Source organism: Brassica napus, unplaced genomic scaffold, assembly GCF_020379485.1.
Source record: "Brassica napus cultivar Da-Ae unplaced genomic scaffold, Da-Ae ScsIHWf_239;HRSCAF=406, whole genome shotgun sequence".
In the NCBI taxonomy this organism is placed as follows: Eukaryota; Viridiplantae; Streptophyta; class Magnoliopsida; order Brassicales; family Brassicaceae; genus Brassica; species Brassica napus.
Window position 1 is genome coordinate 25436 of NW_026015747.1, and position 18434 is coordinate 43869.

An 18434-nucleotide genomic window follows, 5' to 3' on the forward strand; every position below is an offset into this window, starting at 1 on the left:
CCAGCTCAATGAAGCTAGGTTTAGTTCACTCCAGCTCAGTCCCTACTAAGTCAGCTCCACTAGCTGGACTACTATCTCACCCAACTGAGGCAGCTGAGAGTCAGCTCACCTCAGCTAGACGGACTGTTCGGGATTTAGGCCGATGGTCCGGGTCCGGGTCAGTGACAGGCTGTGAGGTCCGGCCATGAGGCCATGGGATGTTGGGTCTTTGGGCAAGGCCGTGGGCTAAGTCCAGGAGGCTTGGGGCGTGGGTTGGGCTTATGACCGACCCCAAACCCAATCAGAAAGGGCGAAGGGATGCAAGTGGCCGAAAGGGGACAACCCTTGGCCGATGGTGCCCATTCGCTAGCAAGTTGTGCCTGTTCGTGGGGCAAGACTTACCCCCTCGTTTTCTATAAATATGGGGGCTCTCTGGTAGATTTCATTATCCAATTCAAGAGTAAAATACTCATGGAAAAACGTAGAGAGAGAGAGAGAGAGAGAGAGAATTCTGGCCAAGAGATCGGCCGGAAAAGGGCCGGTCGTGGTTGTTTTGTATCTCCGGCAAGGAGAACGGTTTAGGAGAGAGGAGGCCGTGTGTTATGAATACCCAAGGCGTAGAGAAGGGTCTGGAGAAGGACTCGAAAGCCGTGGTTCAGTATGATAGGGTCAGTGGGGTAACCACCGACTCATCGGCTAAAACAATCGGACAGTCTGAACCGGTCTAGCCATGGGCGTTTGGATTGTGTCCTATTCTTCTTATTCTTTTCATCCAATTCTTCTTCTACTCCTTCTGTACATTGGCGTGGCCTTGTTGATGTGTTGGGATTGGTTATAACCGTGGTTCTGGTTGAGTAATGAAGTCGCGGTCCATAACCGTCGAGTTAGGCGCGCACATGGTTTAAACTGGCCTCAGGTGATCCGATTGGATAGGGGCGGTTCTGTTCTGTTCTGTTCTGAACGGTTGCAACCCTTCCCTGAACAGTCACAATGGTTCATGACTTGTGTAGGTTAAGGCGTGGTCCTTTGGCCATAGGCCGGACACACGCACGGACCAGACAGTCCATACGGACGGTTAGGTCGAACGGTTGGAGCATCTGAATGGGTGCGAGATGCCAAGGGTCATGAGTTGCCAAGAGGCACGAGTGTCCAAAGGGTACTAGTTCCCAAAGGGTGTGAGTTCCAAACGGTGCCGTTGGTTCAAGGCTTAGGCCGAACCAGGTGGACAGTCCGCGGCTGCATAGTCAACGGACGGACGGTTAGTTTAACCGGAGTGTTGTGTCGCAAGGTCTGATTGGTTGCAAGGCAATCCGGTTTGGTCTTGGGCCTTACTCTCTGGTATTGATCCAGGCTTTGGGTCGGATCAGGTAAGAAGGTCTGTGAGCCTTTGGTCCAGACTTATAACTGGTCGATCGCACCTAGATCTTAACCAGACGGTTAGACGGGACAATGGACGATCCGGCTATGGTTGGATGGCTTTAGCCGAAAAGGCTAAGTGGGATATCTTACAATAAACCTTGGGTTGATGAGTAGGATAGGCGCCATATGCATTATGTAGGGCGTAGACCCACATGATGGCAATGGAAGGCCGGTTATATCAGTACCTGCTAAGTAGACGATGGCTTATCAAGTCTGGTTGTCGGATCATGTTTCATGACGATGGTTCGATGGCCGAGCACTAGTATGGATAGTCAGGTTGCTGGAGTAAGAGTATTGATGTGATGCTTCTAGATATCAACCTTGGTGTTGATAGCTTCGAGATTGGCTAAGAGTCATGACGAAGTGTATGGCTAGTACTATGTGTCGTAGACCATAGATACTGAGCCTAAGTGTGATTGTTCAAGGAAGGCCGTGTAAGATCTGATCATGGTTGAGTATGGACGACCTGACCTCTGAATGATGGTTCAAGGTGTCGGAACTAATCTGATTAAGGAATGCATCGTTTGGTATGAACAAATCATATATGTTGTTTGGGTTAAGTCCCAAAGCCGGTCAGGCCAGATGATGACTCATCAGTTCCAAGTCATGTGAGGATGGTTGGTTGATTGACTTAGGATCTAATGAGATTTGTCAGTCCAGAATATGGATTGGGTACTATTGCCTATATGGCAAGGGGATGTTTGAGTGTGCATGAGCCGAGAAAGGCCAGATGCAAACCCTTATCCTTTCAAAGACTTCTCAAAGATTACTTATGTCTGTGGGGATGGTTGGTTGAATGACTAAGTACCTAGGGGAGTTGTTTGATGCAGGAATCAAGATAAGGACCTTAAGTAAGATCATTGAGTGATCGTGGTCCAGCTGTCAAGCAAGAGCAATTCGAGTCAATGGAGGGCCAATGAGCTAATAAGCTCCGTAGATGTGGCAAAGGTATGATCTAGCATTTACTTATGTAGATCTAGATAGAATGTTTTAGGGGAATGGAACCTCAGAATTGTATGGCTTGGTTTGGGTTTAGGATTGACCTTTAAGCTAATTGGTAGTTGAGTAAACTGACCAAGGCTAAGGTGATTCGACCAGACAAGTGTTAGATTGGTTTTAGACCAATGGTTAACTACAGAATAATCCACTGCGTATCTGTTGAAAGGATCTAGGCTATTAATGACTAGGGAAGTCTTTAGCTAAGATCAAAGTTAGCCCTCGCCTTTAGGCGATATTATAAATAAAGGGCAAAAATTAAGAGGTTCGGCCAGGAAGTGGACCGAGCGACGTGAGGCATCGACCGCGGCCTAGGCTGCCGGGATCGGGTCTTACAAGTTGGTATCAGAGCATGCTTGATCCTGTTTAGGACAACGCTCTAAGATGTTGTGTTCCATACCGAAGTTATTTCCAAAACTATGATGACTATGAAACCTTAGTTGGGGTGAGCCAAGAAACAGTTGAGGTAAGCTAGGGTATCATGCTTGTAAATGTGGGAATTCTAAGATGAACCAGCTTAGCCAAGATACATTTTCCAAGGCCAAGAACCTAAAAACAGAAAGGTTGGTCGATCTAGTATTTATAAGTAATAGACGGGTTGGAAGGGATGGAAGCAATGCAAGACTTGTTTATGGATGACCTAAACAAGGGAAGTAACATGAACCAGAGAGTGGCTTAGGTTGAAATAAAGGTGCAGCATTCTACTGAAGTTAAGTGTTATCCCTTGATGGCCGTTCATAATAAATAAAGCATATGCAATGTTATATCTGACTCAAAGGAGACACTACATGACCAGTACACGAGTGGACTTGTGATCAGATGGATCAGCTAGGACTCGGTATAAGTCAAGGTAGGTTTCCTTAGATCTAGTAGGATGGAATGAATCAATTCCAATCTGAATCTGTCCAAGGAAAGAATGAGGAAACTCATGATGTTCGTTCCAATCAATGTAAGAACATGATCTTAACTACTGTAGTATAATGGGGATTGAGGTATATTAAAATTGCTCTTGTGAATGGTGTGAGCATTCGCAAAAGTAAGACGCCTTGGAGAATGGTACGGGACGTTTTCCAAGTGTGTGGTCAAACCGAGATCTTACTCATCTAGGTATCCACTGGAACTGGAAGTATTGAAGTTATTGGCAATCCCATGAGGGATGTTATGGGACGTTCTTTGTGGTGTGGTCATGCACTGAGATAGTTTCCACAAGTGGATTTGTGGTGTGGAAACACACGTACTTTTCGACACAGAGGCTACACATAGTTTTGTGAGTCCGGGACTGGTCGGAAAGAGTCTGTTCTGTCTGAGTTCTGGGGATTATTCGAGACTAGTGAGGGCAGCCGGTGGGCAAATTATGCATTCACTAGGGCTCATGAAAAATATCCCGGTGTGGATCCAGGAGAGAAATCTGCCTGTAGATCTGATCGAGAAAAATATCCACGCGCCTACAGAATCACGAGATGATCCTAGGCATGAATCTGGTTGGGAAAGTATCGGGCCACTCTCGATTGCCACAAAGTTCGTGTGCAATTGGAGACTGGAGCTCACCCGATCCAGTACCAAAGTCTGAGTCTGAGTCCGGCTCTAAGGAAAGTAGGGGTGTCAGTAGTCCAAGTGAATTGGATGCTTAGACAGGTTGTGAAGTATTTTTGACCACAACTACCACTACGGAGCACGGCAATTCTGTTGATCTGTCTGGGATCTCGTTGGTATCGAGATCCATTGTCTGAGTCCGGCTTTAAGGAAAGTAGTGGTGTCAGCATTCCGTGTGGATCAGATGCTTAGACGGGATTGTGAAGTATTTTTTTTTACCACAATTACCACTATGGAGCGCGGCAAATTCTGGTGATCTAAAAGATCTGTTTGAGGACCCACTGGTGTCTGAGTTCCCAGATGTGTTCCGTTCGCTACAGAGTCTCCCCTCTGGTAGGTCGGATCCATTTATGATTGAACTGGAACCAGGGACAGCACCACTGTCCTAGAGTCTGTTTCTTTCGGCTCCGACTGAGATGGCAGAGCCGAAGTTGACCACGTCCGAGAGAGGACCATGGTCGCAGTACAACCAAGTCGGAGTTTGACCTAAGGTTGAGAATGATCAAGTCCAAAAAAAAAAGGACGAGGATCAGCCCACGACCTATTCGGAGATGGACCTATGGTCGGGGTGAAACGGTCGAGTCCCTGAGTGGACCAGAACCAGAGTACGATCGAGTCCAAGGAAGGACCAGGATCGAATTATGACAAAGTCCAGTGAAGGATAGAAGTCAAGTCTGAGGCGTTTTTAGTCTGGAGGGACAAAGATCGCAATGTGGCCAAGCCTGAAAAGGTTGTGGCCGGTTAAGGGGATGATCCAGTACGTTGTGGCTGAGGTTATGAGCCTTATTGTCCATGAAGGACAAAAGAACCATAATAATCTGTTAGGACTCGTTGTAGGACGAGCAGCCTAAAGATTAGAACAAGTTCGTGAGGACTTGACTGGTACATCGAGTGGTGTGGGGATTGGCCAAATCTACTAAGGCTCGAGTATGCAGCATGTTCCTAGGGACTGATTATGATCTAGTCTTGGACTATGATCAGAGAAAGAATAAAATCTGAAGAAGATGCTATTCAAAGGAAAGACATAGACTTGTTGGATACTAGGACCGCAACCTGGAGATTTCGGCCAGTGACACAAGGAATGTCTTTGGATGGATTTTCAAGTATCACTTGAATGGGTGCTTGATGGACCCTCGACTGTGGTCAAAGTAGACAAGTAAGGGTGCCATCAGCGAAACCAGAAAGGACCACTTGATAGGATTTTTGTGGTTAAATCCTTATCAAGTGGGGGAGACTTGTACAACGATGGTCAAAGGAAAATTGATCAACGAAGTGGTGATTCGGTGGTTTTAATCAAGCTTGTTCTATTCTCTGATCAAGACTAGAATAATTTTGTTTGGAATATTTTGTCTTGGGACAAGGTATAATCATCACCGGATTCGAGGACGAATCCATTACAAGTGGGGGAGACTTGTCACGCCCCCAATCCTGGAAAGGATTGTCGGGACGGCCATGGTTCGAGGAAACGTACAAGCCAGTCTTAGGACATCAAGGCAAGCGTTCCATGGTCGAGAAAGATGGTTAAGGACATAAGGAAACTTAGACTTAACCTTATACAAGCTAAGAGACAGCTAGGACGAGTAAGACGGTAACTGGACGAAGTAGACGAGTAGCTCGGCCAGCTCAATGAAGCTAGGTTTGGTTCACTCCAGCTCAGTCCCTACTAAGTCAGCTCCACTATCTGGACTACTAGCTCACCCAGCTGAGGCAGCTGAGAGTCAGCTCACCTCAGCTAGACGGACTGTTCGGGCTTTAGGCCGATGGTCCGGGTCCGGGTCAGTGGCCGGCTGTGAGGTCCGGCCATGAGGCCATGGGCTGTTGGGTCTTTGGGCAAGGCCGTGGGCTAAGTCCAGGAGGCTTGGGGCGTGGGTTGGGCTTATGACCGACCCCAAACCCAATCAGAAAGGGCGAAGGGATGGAAGTGGCCGAAAGGGGACAACCCTTGGCCGATGGTGCCCATTCGCTAGCAAGTCTACCTGTTCGTGGGGCAAGACTTACCCCCTCGTTTTATATAAATATGGGGGCTCTCTGGTCGATTTCATTATCCAATTCCAGAGTAAAATACTCATGGAAAAACGTAGAGAGAGAGAGAGAGAGAGAGAGAGTTCTGGCCAAGAGATCGGCCGAAAAAGGGCCGGTCGTGGTGGTTTTGTATCTCCGGCAAGGAGAACGGTTTAGGAGAGAGGAGGCCGTGTGTTATGAATACCCAAGGCGTAGAGAAGGGTCTGGAGAAGGACTCGAAAGCCGTGGTTCAGTCTGATAGGGTCAGTCGGGTAACCACCGACTCATCGGCTAAGACAATCGGACAGTCTGAACCGGGTCTAGCCATGGGCGTTTGGATTGTGTCCTATTCTTCTTATTCTTTTCATCCAATTCTTCTTCTACTCCTTCTGTACATTGGCTTGGCCTTGTTGATGTGTTGGGTTTTGTTATAACCGTGGTTCTGGTTGAGTAATGAAGTCGCGGTCCATAACCGTTGGGTTAGGCGCGCGCATGGTCTAAACCGGCCTCAGGTGATCCGATTGGATAGGGGCGGTTCTGTTCTGAACGGTTTCAACCCTTCAGTGAACAGTCACAATGGTTCATGAATTGTGTATGTTAAGGCATGGTCCTTTGGCCATAGGCCGGACACACGCACGGACCAGACAGTCCATATGGACGGTTAAGTCGAACGGTTGGAGCATCTGAATGGGTGCGAGATGCCAAGGGTCATGAGTTGCCAAGAGGCACGAGTGTCCAAAGGGTACTAGTTCCCAAAGGGTGTGAGTTCCAAACGGTGCCATTGGTTCAAGGCTTAGGCCGAACCAAGGGGACAGTCCGCGGCTGCATAGTCGAACGGACGGACGGTTAGTTTAACCGAAGTGTTGTGTCGCAAGGTCTGATTGGTTGCAAGGCAATCCGGTTTGGTCTTGGGCCTTACTCTCTGGTATGGATCCAGGCTTTGGGTCGGATCAGGTAAGAAGGTCCGTGAGCCTTTGGGCCCGACTTATAACTGGTCGATCGCACCTAGATCTTAACCAGACGGTTAGACGACACTATGGATGATCCGGCTATGGTTGGACGGCTTTAGCCGCAAAGGCTAAGTGGGATATCTTACAATAAACCTTGGGTTGGTGAGTAGGATAGGCGCCATATGCATTATGTAGGGCGTAGACCCACATGATGGCAATGGAAGGCCGGTTATATCAGTACCTGCTAAGTAGACGATGGCTTATCAAGTCTGGTGGTCGGATCATGTTTCATGACGATCGTTCGATGGCCGAGCACTAGTATGGATAGTCACGTTGCTGGAGTAAGAGTATTGATGTGATGCTTCTAGATATAAACCTTGGTGTTGATAGCTTCGAGATTGGCTAAGAGTCATGACGAAGTGTATGGCTAGTACTATGAGTCGTAGACCATAGATACTGAGCCTAAGTGTGATTGTTCAAGGAAGGCCGTGTAAGATCTGATCATGGTTGAGTATGGACGACCTGACCTCTGAATGATGGTTCAAGGTGTCGGAACTAATCTGATTAAGGAATGCATCGTTTGGTATGAGCAAATCATATATGTTGTTTGGGTTAAGTCCCAAAGCCGGTCAGGCCAGATGATGACTCATCAGTTCCAAGTCATGTGAGGATGGTTGGTTGATTGACTTAGGATCTAATGAGATTTGTCAGTCCAGAATATGGATTGGGTACTATTGCCTATATGGCAAGGGGATGTTTGAGTGTGCATGAGCCGAGAAAGGCCAGATGCAAACCCTAATCCTTTCAAAGACTTCTCAAAGATTACTTATGTCTGTGGGGATGGTTGGTTGAATGACTAAGTACCTAGGGGAGTTGTTTGATGCAGGAATCAAGATAAGGACCTTAAGTAAGATCCTTGAGTGATCGTGGTCCAGCTGTCAAGCAAGAGAAATTCGAGTCAATGGAGGACCAATGAGCTAATAAGCCCGTAGATGTGGCAAAGGTATGATCTAGCATTTACTTATGTAGATATAGATAGAATGGTTTAGGGGAATGGAACCTCAGAATTGTATGGCTTGGTTTGGGTTTAGGATTGACCTTTAAGCTAATTGGTAGTTGAGTAAACTGACCAAGGCTAAGGTGACTCGACCAGCCAAGTGTTAGATTGGTTTTAGACCAATGGTTAACTACAAAATAATCCACTGCGTATCTGTTGAAAGGATCTAGGCTATTAATGACTAGGGATGTCGTAGAAACCCTTAAAAAAAAATATTATTATTTAGAGGTCGTACCGCGGGCAATGGATGGTCGAAGAATTGATCATGGGTGAACCATAAGCTGCTGGACCATGGTTAGAAAAGTGTTAGATTGATCAGAAGGATGTTTTGGAAGCATAACATTTTTGGAAGCACGACGGTTTAGAAGCTCGACGTTTCAGAAACCCGTCATTTCTTAGCCACTAAGTTTTCTGCAAAACTTAATGGTTATCACCAGAATATCATTTGGAAGATATTATAATTTGGAAGCAGGACGGGAGTTAAGCACGACGGGAAGTAAGCACGACGGGAAAACCCGAAGTTTGGCGAAAACCCTAATTTTGGTATTATTGATTTTTCGAGGAAGCCGGAGGCTCGAGAAATATTTTCCATCAAGGTCAGGATTCACTTGGAGTTTATTAAAAATATTCATCTCATCAGAACGGGCGTAGAAAAATATTCGGGATTGATCGCGGGACGAAAATTCATCGGAAGGGTCGAAATCAGTCGAATGGACCGAGAAGCTCGAGCTGGCCTTATCTATGAGATAAGGACGTGATGTAACCTGCCTGGCATGGTATGTGGCAAGGGAAGCAGGAGGTGTTGAAGCCCAGGAGAGCACAGCATGCTGATTGACACCCAGAAGCACGAGGTGCCGCGAAACCTGCGATCGGAGCATGCTGAGCGACATGTGTGCGCTGAGTGTCAATCTGGATGAGTTCAGGCCGTGGATCAGACATCTGGAGGGCATGGTGTCACTCTGCATGATGTCCTGGTCATGCCATCAGACATGTGGAGCACGAGGTGCCGCGACGCATGCGTCCGGAGCCATGCGAGGCGACACACGGGCTGCCACACGGCTTGTTTCTGATTGGTTGCTGCATCCTATATAAACCCCACGACCCCAGCTCATTTCAAACCATCCAGCACACCTGAAACTCAGAGAAAAACGTGAGAGAGAAAGCTAGAGAAAGAAAGTTCGAGTTTCGATCCTTTTCGAGTCTTTTCGGCAGTTTTCGAGAACAGTTATTCTACTCGATTCGAGTCTACATCTATGAGAGGTTCTGCTCGACTCAAGATCAGTTCAGAAGTGGGTCTACTTGTGAAGGTCAAGAAAGGGTTCGGAACGCAGAAGACGGATTCGGGGTCAAGGCCACGGTCAACCAAAAGCTGTGAGTTATAATCAATTGATTGCTGAGTTGTTTTTATGCAGGGTCCCGTTACTTGGAAGTTGGATCATGGCAGGAGGCCAGGTCTAACTGAGTAACGGTTTGAGTAGTTAATAATTGAGGTTATGTTGATTAAGTTGATAGCATGCTTAGTTATTGCTTGAGAACCGTAGTAGCATGCTAATGGTTAGGTTGATTGGTTAGTTAGCGAATGCAGAATGCTTAGATGATATCGCTAAGTTGTGGATAGTTAGGTATTCTGGAATTAGTTTTTATGCTAGATTCTGGAATGTGGTTGATTGTCTTGTGATTATTACTTGAAACCTTGTGTTATTTTTACCGCGTTTAGTATTAATCGTATATTGGCCGATAGCGTTTGTGTAACCCACAATGCTAGGCATATTGGGGTGAGTTAGTGTTCCTTCAGACCTCGTACCCGCGGGTTCAAGGAAACCCCTTATTCGCTGGATCGGGAAGACTCAGACGAACGGTGTCATGTACTATGGCTGAGTATTACACGACGGTGTAATGGGACAGTGACCCGAAGGACTGTGGGCTGTCGCGCGGTGACCCGAAGGACTGTGGGCCGCGGTCGGTTGAAAGTTCCTTCTTCCGGCCTTTGTGGTAGGGAGATAGGATATTGCCGATAGTGAAGGAGGAACCTAACGTCACCAGGGCCCGAGTTTGTTATATATATTATATCGTGTTTTGGGTTGTTAAACCCTGGTTTAAATCGAGTTTGAGTTTGGTGATAAGCTAGTAATTAGCGTAATGCTAGTTATCTTGCTATGGTTTACCGCTGCGTATGTCGAATATTGCTTATTGTTATTAAATTGTGTTGTTAGGTGAACCTCTCGCTTTAGATTGTTTGGGGTGGGATAGCGAGGGGTTGTATTTGTTAGTGGGGGATTGTAACTCGCTGAGTAATGCTAGATTACTCACTCCTCACTCGTTGTTGTTTTCAGGTGACCAGTAGTGAGCTCGTAGAAAGCGCGGGAGGCTAGGCTGGCTGGTGTAGATTTGCATCTTTTTGCTTAAGACGCTTTCAGACTATAAGTATGTACTTTCGCTTTCTTGGCATGCCACCACTTGTATAATATTTTGTGTATTGTAAACCAGATATTATATAAGATAAATAAAGCGAATGTTTTGTGAAACTGCCTTGTTGTTCTGATATTAGCTTGTCCGAGCTAACACAACGTCAGATTGGAGTACGGGTTGAGAAGCCTTAGGCTTTGGTCTGACGGGACGTGTTAGTGGGCGGCCTGGCCTAGTTACAAATTGCACTTTTTGTAACTTTGGCTGGATTGTCCGTTAACCCGTCTTGTAGCGCTCCTGAGCCTTGGTAGACGGTCGGGCCGTCGGTCATGTTCTTGTTTGATTGTTGGCCGGTGGTTTGACCTATGCCTAGAAGGGTTCGGGGGTGTTACAGAGGTGGTATCAGAGCATGGTTTCGTCCATGCGTGACACAAGTGTTTTTTTAACGGTTTTATCGAGTCAAAGGAGTCGCAAAAAGATGATTAGGAAACCAGCCGCTTCCCGTGGTAGGAATATGACTTACCCTTTTTATTGTGTGCAGATGGCTAATCGCGGGACAGGTATTGATGGACGAGGTCGGATATGGGAAGAGGGTATGGATTGGACAGGCGGAGGATTGGGTCACATATCAGATCAGGATAATGGAAATGGCATTAGTGAGATGTTTGGACACGATAGGAGCCCTCTGCAGAGAACAAGATCTTTTCCTGTTTACGGTAACATGACTAGAGTGAGAGAAGACAGTATGGCGAGTATTGGCCCAAGTCGTAATTGGGACCAGAGACATCAACATGATCAATCCGCTCAATCAAACCCAAGGCCAGATCAGAACCGTGCCACCGAAAGACCACAAGATCATGGAACCGAAAACACCTTGAAGCTTTTACATGACGTGATGACCGAGGCACTTGGTAACCAAGGCAGGCGTACTCAACCCCCTGAAGTTTCCAAGCTATTATCTACCATGAAGAACATTGGATCCTACAAGTTCAAAGGAGGATCCGATCCTATTGAGGCCGACAAGTGGATTACTATGATGGAGAAGAATTTTGAAGCCATGGAGTGCCCGGAGGAGTATAAGAAGAAGATCGCTGTGTACTACTTGGAAGGCGACGCCACAGGATGGTGGGACAGCATAGACAGACAGCGTGGACACAACATCACATCATGGGAGTCGTTCAAGGGAGAGTTTGAGAGGAAATACTTTCCTCCAGAAGCAAAGCATCGATTGGAGCGCCAGTTCATGAACCTTGTTCAAGGAGATAGGCCAGTGAGGAGTTACGAATCTGAGTTCACAAGGTTGAGGCGACATGTCTTTGATGGGCGTGAAGATGAAGCAACTATGATCCGTAACTTTATGTACGGATTGAAGCCGGAGCTTGGAAGTCGTTTAGCTGGAAGCAACTTTAGCAGCTTATCTGAGCTAGTGGAAAAAGCTGTTAATGTTGAAACTGTATTGGAGGCTGAAAGGAAGACCTTACCACATTCTGGTGGACACACCAAGTTTAGCCAAGGAGAAAGGCCAAATTTCAACAAGGGTCCAAGATCTTACAAAGGAAAAGGGCGAGGATTTGGAGGCCAAGCCAACAATCGTGGTAACACTGTGGTGTGTTACATATGTGATCAACCGGGACATATTTCTAAGTTTTGTCCCAACAGACAACGGAGTAACCAGCAGGGTTATTCATCTATAAGGATGGAAGATGTTACTTGTTTCTCTTGCGGTATGAAGGGCCATTATGCATCGTCATGTCCAAACAAGCCAATCCCTGCGACCCCTCTCGCAATCCGAGCTCCTCCTAGCCGTCCAGCTATTGAGCCAGCACCAAAGAAGCAAAACTTAGGAGGTAGATTTTATGCCTTAGGTGTAGAAAACCCAGACAATGCAGGACCGTCAAGCGGTCCCATCACAGGTATTGTGGGTGCTTAACCTCTTCTTTTTATTGAATGGAAATTTAGTTGCTGGAATCTAGCTAGTATGCTGGTTAGTTATAGATTGCTTGATCGCTAGGTTGCGCGTTTAGAAATTTTGGATGATGATTGATGGTTGTGAGAATTTTGATTAGTATTTTTGTGATTAAGATATTGTTGATTGGATTACTGTGGCAGGAACCATACATGTTGCTGGTAAACCCACACATGTATTGTTCGACTCGGGGGCAACACATAGTTTTGTGACCCCTGAAGTAGCTGCCCGGTTTTGGGATTGTTTTGTGGTTGACAGGATAGACGTGGCCGTTTTGACCCCCGCAGACCGAACCCTTCAAGCAAATCAGTGTATCAAGAATGTTCCATTGGTCATTCAAGGCAAAGAGTTTGTGGCAGATCTGTTAGTCGTGCCTTTGAAAGGGTACGAGGTAATCCTTGGAATGGATTGGTTATCGAGCTACGGAGTTCAGATCGACTGTGGAAAGGGAAGGTTGTTGTTCGGCAGAGGTAAACGACCAGAGATGGTATACTATGGAATCAGTCCTAGTATGACCGTGTCTTTAGTAGCAGCGATGAGAGTACAAGATTTGTTTCAAGACGGGGATGTATATTTGGTGACCTTATCGGTTAGTGGAGGAGCCACTAATGATGAAGTTAAGGTCGAAGACATAGAAGTGGTCCAAGAGTTTGAGGATATCTTTGCACCACTAAAGGAATTACCTCCACCTCGGAGTAATCCCTTTACCATTACTTTGGAGCCTGAAGCAAAACCTATAGCTAAGGCACCATATCGGATGGCACCTGCGGAATTAGCCGAGCTAAAGAAACAATTGGAAGATCTATTGGAAAAGGGATTCATCCGGTCGAGCTCTTCACCTTGGGGAGCTCCTGTGTTATTTGTGAAGAAGAAGGATGGAAGCATGAGGTTGTGTATCGATTATCGTGGTATCAACAACATCACGATAAAAGATAAGTATCCTCTTCCGAGGATAGATGAGTTGTTAGACAAACTAAAGGGAGCTAGTTGGTTTTCGAAGATTGATTTGGCATCAGGGTATCATCAAATTCCTATTGCCAAGTCAGACATTATGAAGACGGCGTTTCGGACGAGGTATGGGCAGTACGAGTTTGTAGTTATGCCCTTTGGTCTCACAAACGCCCCTGCGGCTTTCATGCGTTTGATGAATGAAGTGTTTCACGACTATCTCGACAAGTTCGTGATCATCTTCATCGACGACATCTTGGTGTACTCGAGAAGCGAGGAGGAGCACAAAGAGCATCTGAGACTGGTTATGGAGAGGTTACGAGACCATAAGCTATTTGCCAAGTCCAGCAAGTGCTCGTTTTGGAAGAGAGAGATAGGATTTCTGGGTCACATAGTATCAGGAGAGGGCGTGGCTGCTGATCCAGAAAAGGTCCAAGCCATACGAGAATGGCCTCGACCTACCACTGTGACAGAAGTGAGGATTTTTCTCGGACTTGCGGGCTATTATCGGAAGTTTGTTAAGGACTTTTCCTCCATTGCAAAGCCTTTAACTAAACTTACCGGTAAAGGAGTCCCTTTCTTATGGGTGGAAGAAACCGAGAGGGCATTCAAGAAGTTGAAGGAAGCTCTCACGACCGCACCTGTGTTAGCTTTGCCCGAGCAAGGTAAACCTTACACGGTTTACACGGATGCTTCACGCGTTGGGTTAGGTTGTGTTCTTATGCAAGATGGGCGAGTCATTGCATATGCTTCGCGACAACTACGGAAGCATGAGGATAACTACAGTACACATGACTTGGAGTTAGCGGCCGTGGTGTTCGCTTTGCGAATTTGGAGATCTTACTTGTACGGGGAAGAAGTGGAGGTATACACGGACCACCAAAGTCTTAAATACCTCTTCACTCAGCCAGATCTCAACCTGCGCCAGCGTAGGTGGATGGAGTTTGTGGCAGACTACGACATACGGATTCGCTACCATCCTGGTAAAGCGAATGTTGTTGCGGACGCCTTAAGTCGAAGAAAGTTGGACGCAGATTTAGAGAAAGAAGTGGAGCTATTGAACCAGGAGTTGAAACAAGTGAAGTTGGTCGTTTTGGAAGGGCAGACAAGCGAGCCATTGGGACTTCAAGCGGTGAATCAGGCCAGCTTGATTCAGAGAATTCGAGAAGAACAACTTAAGGATGAGAAGTTACTGAAGATTTTTGAAGAACTCAAAGGACAAGCCGGGCCAAATAATGCGGGATACTACTTGGCGGAGGACGGAACCTTGCTAATTAATGGTAGGATCACGGTTCCTAAAGGACAAGGGCTGAAAGATGAGATACTAAGGATTGCACATCATTCTTTACTCAGTATCCATCCTGGAAGTTCGAAGATGTACCGAGACGTGAGAAGATACTATCATTAGCCGGGCATGAAGAGATCAGTAGCACAATGGGTTGCTCAGTGTCCAACTTGTCAACAAGTCAAGGTGGAACATCAAGTTCCAGGAGGATTGTTGCAGAGTCTTCCGATACCTCAATGGAAATGGGACTCTATTTCCATGGATTTCATCACCGGATTACCTATTGCTCCAGGTAGATCGAACAACTCGATATGGGTGATTGTGGATAGGTTAACCAAGGTCACACACTTGTTGCCTATGCGGGACACTGATAAAGTTGAAGTTTTGGCCGAGCTGTACATCGTCCAAATCTTGAAGTTACATGGTGTACCCTCTGACATCGTCTCAGATCGCGATCCAAGGTTCACGGCATCATTTTGGGAGGCACTGCAAGAAGCCTTGGGAACTAAACTGTACAGAAGCACGGCGTACCATCCAGAAACAGATGGCCAAACGGAAAGGACCATTCGGACCATCGAGGACATGCTGCGGATGTGTATTCTCGATTGGGCAGGAACTTGGGAGAAGCATTTACCGTTGGTTGAGTTCTCGTATAACAACAGTCATCATTCGAGCATAGGGATGTCACCTTATGAAGCATTATACGGAAGGCCATGCAAGACGCCTATGTGTTGGACGGAAGTGGGTGAAAGAAGAATGTTTGGGTCACCTATTGTTAAGGAGACCATGATTAAACTGGAGACGATTCAGGCCAACATGAAGAAGGCTCAAGACCGTCAGAAGAAGTACGCAGACCAGTCAAGAAGAGAAGTAACTTTTGAGATAGGAGATTGGGTCTATTTGAAGGTTACTGCACAGAAAGGGAAGGACAGATTTGGCAAGGGCGGGAAACTTGCGGTCAGGTTCATTGGTCCGTACAGGATCATCGGGAAAGTTGGTGAGGTAGCTTACCGATTGGATCTACTAGCAGATATGCATCTACATCCAGTATTCCATGTTTCCATGCTTCGGAAACATATACGGGATCCAAGTGCTGTTGAACCCGAGAGAATCGAGGAGTTGGAGACAAACCTTACGTATCCGGAAGGACCAATCAGATTAGGAGAACGGCGTATTCGGAAGCTCAAAAAGCGTGAGATTGCTCAAGTACAAGTGTTCTGGGGAAGACAAAACAGGATTCATGTTACTTGGCAGGATGAAGCGAGATTTAAAACCGATCACCCGGAGTTATTCCGAGAGGACGTTGTAATGAAAGAAGGAGGCCCCTCAGAGCCATAGAATTCGAGGACGAATTCTGTTAACGGGGGGAGAATGTAGAAACCCTTAAAAAATATATATATTATTATTTAGTGGTCGTACTGCGGGCAATGGATGGTCGAAGAATTGATCATGGGTGAACCATAAGCTGCTGGACCATGGTTAGAAAAGTGTTAGATTGATCAGAAGGATGTTTTGGAAGCATAACATTTTTGGAAGCACGATGGTTTAGAAGCTCGACGTTTCAGAAACCCGTCATTTCTTAGCCACTAAGTTTTCTGCAAAACTTAATGGCTATCACCAGAATATCATTTGGAAGATATTATAAGTTGGAAGCAGGACGGGAGTTAAGCAGGACGGGAAGTAAGCACGACGGGATCGAAGCACGACGGGAAAACCCGAAGTTTGGCGAAAACCCTAATTTTGGTATTATCGATTTTTCGAGGAAGCCGGAGGCTCGAGAAATATTTTCCATCAAGGTCAGGATTCACTTGGAGTTTATTAAAAATATTCATCTCATCAGAACGGGCGTAGAAAAATATTCGGGATTGATCGCGGGACGAAAATTCATCGGAAGGGTCGAAATCAGTCGAATGGACCGAGAAGCTCGAGCTGGCCTTATCTATGAGATAAGGACGTGATGTAACCTGCCTGGCATGGTATGTGGCAAGGGAAGCAGGAGGTGTTGAAGCCCAGGAGAGCACAGCATGCTGATTGACACCCAGAAGCACGAGGTGCCGCGAAACCTGCGATCGGAGCATGCTGAGCGACATGTGTGCGCTGAGTGTCAATCTGGATGAGGTCAGTCCGTGGATCAGACATCTGGAGGGCATGGTGTCACTCTGCATGATGTCCTGGTCATGCCATCAGACATGTGGAGCACGAGGTGCCGCGACGCATGCGTCCGGAGCCATGCGAGGCGACACACGGGCTGCCACACGGCTTGTTTCTGATTGGTTGCTGCATCCTATATAAACCCCACGACCCCAGCTCATTTCAAACCATCCAGCACACCTGAAACTCAGAGAAAAACGTGAGAGAGAAAGCTAGAGAAAGAAAGTTCGAGTTTCGATCGTTTTCGAGTCTTTTTGGCAGTTTTCGAGAACAGTTATTCTACTCGATTCAAGTCTACATCTAAGAGAGGTTCTGCTCGACTCAAGATCAGTTCAGAAGTGGGTCTACTTGTGAAGGTCAAGAAAGGGTTCGGAAAGCAGAAGAAGGATTCGGGGTCAAGGCCACAGTCAACCAAAAACTGTGAGTTATAATCAATTGATTGCTGAGCTGTTTTTATGCAGGGTCCCGTTACTTGGAAGTTGGATCATGGCAGGAGGCCAGGTCTAACTGAGTAACGGTTTGAGTAGTTAATAATTGAGAACCGTAGTAGCATGCTAATGGTTAGGTTGATTGGTTAGTTAGCGAATGCAGAATGCTTAGATGATATCGCTAAGTTGTGGATAGTTAGGTATTCTGGAATTAGTCTTTATGCTAGATTCTGGAATGTGGTTGATTGTCTTGTGATTATTACTTGAAACCTTGTGTTATTTTTACCGGGTTTAGTATTAATCGTATATTGGCCGATAGCGTTTGTGTAACCCACAATGCTAGGCATATTGGGGTGAGTTAGTGTTCCTTCAGACCTCGTACCCGGCGGGTTCAAGGAAACCCCTTATTCGCTGGATCGGGAAGACTCAGACGAACGGTGTCATGTACTATGGCTGAGTATTACACGACGGTGTAATGGGACAGTGACCCGAAGGACTGTGGGCTGTCGCGCGGTGACCCGAAGGACTGTGGGCCGCAGTCGGTTGAAAGTTCCTTCTTCCGGCCTTTGTGGTAGGGAGATAGGATATTGCCGATAGTGAAGGAGGAACCTAACGTCACCAGGGCCCGAGTTTGTTATATATATTATATCGTGTTTTGGGTTGTTAAACCCTGGTTTAAATCGAGTTTGGGTTTGGTGATAAGCTAGTAATTAGCGTAATGCTAGTTATCTTGCTATGGTTTACCGCTGCGTATGTCGAATATTGCTTATTGTTATTAAATTGTGTTGTTAGGTGAACCTCTCGCTTTAGATTGTTTGGGGTGGGATAGCGAGGGGTTGTATTTGTTAGTGGGGGATTGTAACTCGCTGAGTAATGCTAGATTACTCACTCCTCACTCGTTGTTGTTTTCTGGTGACCAGTAGTGAGCTCGTAGAAAGCGCGGGAGGCTAGGCTGGCTGGTGTAGATTTGCATCTTTTTGCTTAAGACGCTTTTAGACTATAAGTATGTACTTTCAATTTCTTGGCATGCCACCACTTGTATAATATTTTGTGTATTGTAAACCAGATATTATATAAGATAAATAAAGCGAATGTTTTGTGAAACTGCCTTGTTGTTCTGATATTAGCTTGTCCGAGCTAACACAACGTCAGATTGGAGTACGGGTTGAGAAGCCTTAGGCTTTGGTCTGACGGGACGTGTTAGTGGGCGGCCTGGCCTAGTTACAAATTGCACTTTTTGTAACTTTGGCTGGAT

General features: G+C 46.4%; 1 protein-coding gene across 1 annotated transcript; it reads left to right on the top strand.

The window, feature by feature from the left end:
• The first annotated feature begins 10879 nt into the window (after positions 1-10879).
• Positions 10880-14723, top strand: LOC125600831. Its single transcript, XM_048773413.1, has 2 exons — positions 10880-12314; positions 12511-14723. The coding sequence occupies exons 1-2, from the start codon at positions 10880-10882 to the stop codon at positions 14721-14723; spliced, it is 3648 nt and encodes a 1215-aa protein (XP_048629370.1).
• Positions 14724-18434: the final 3711 nt, after the last annotated feature.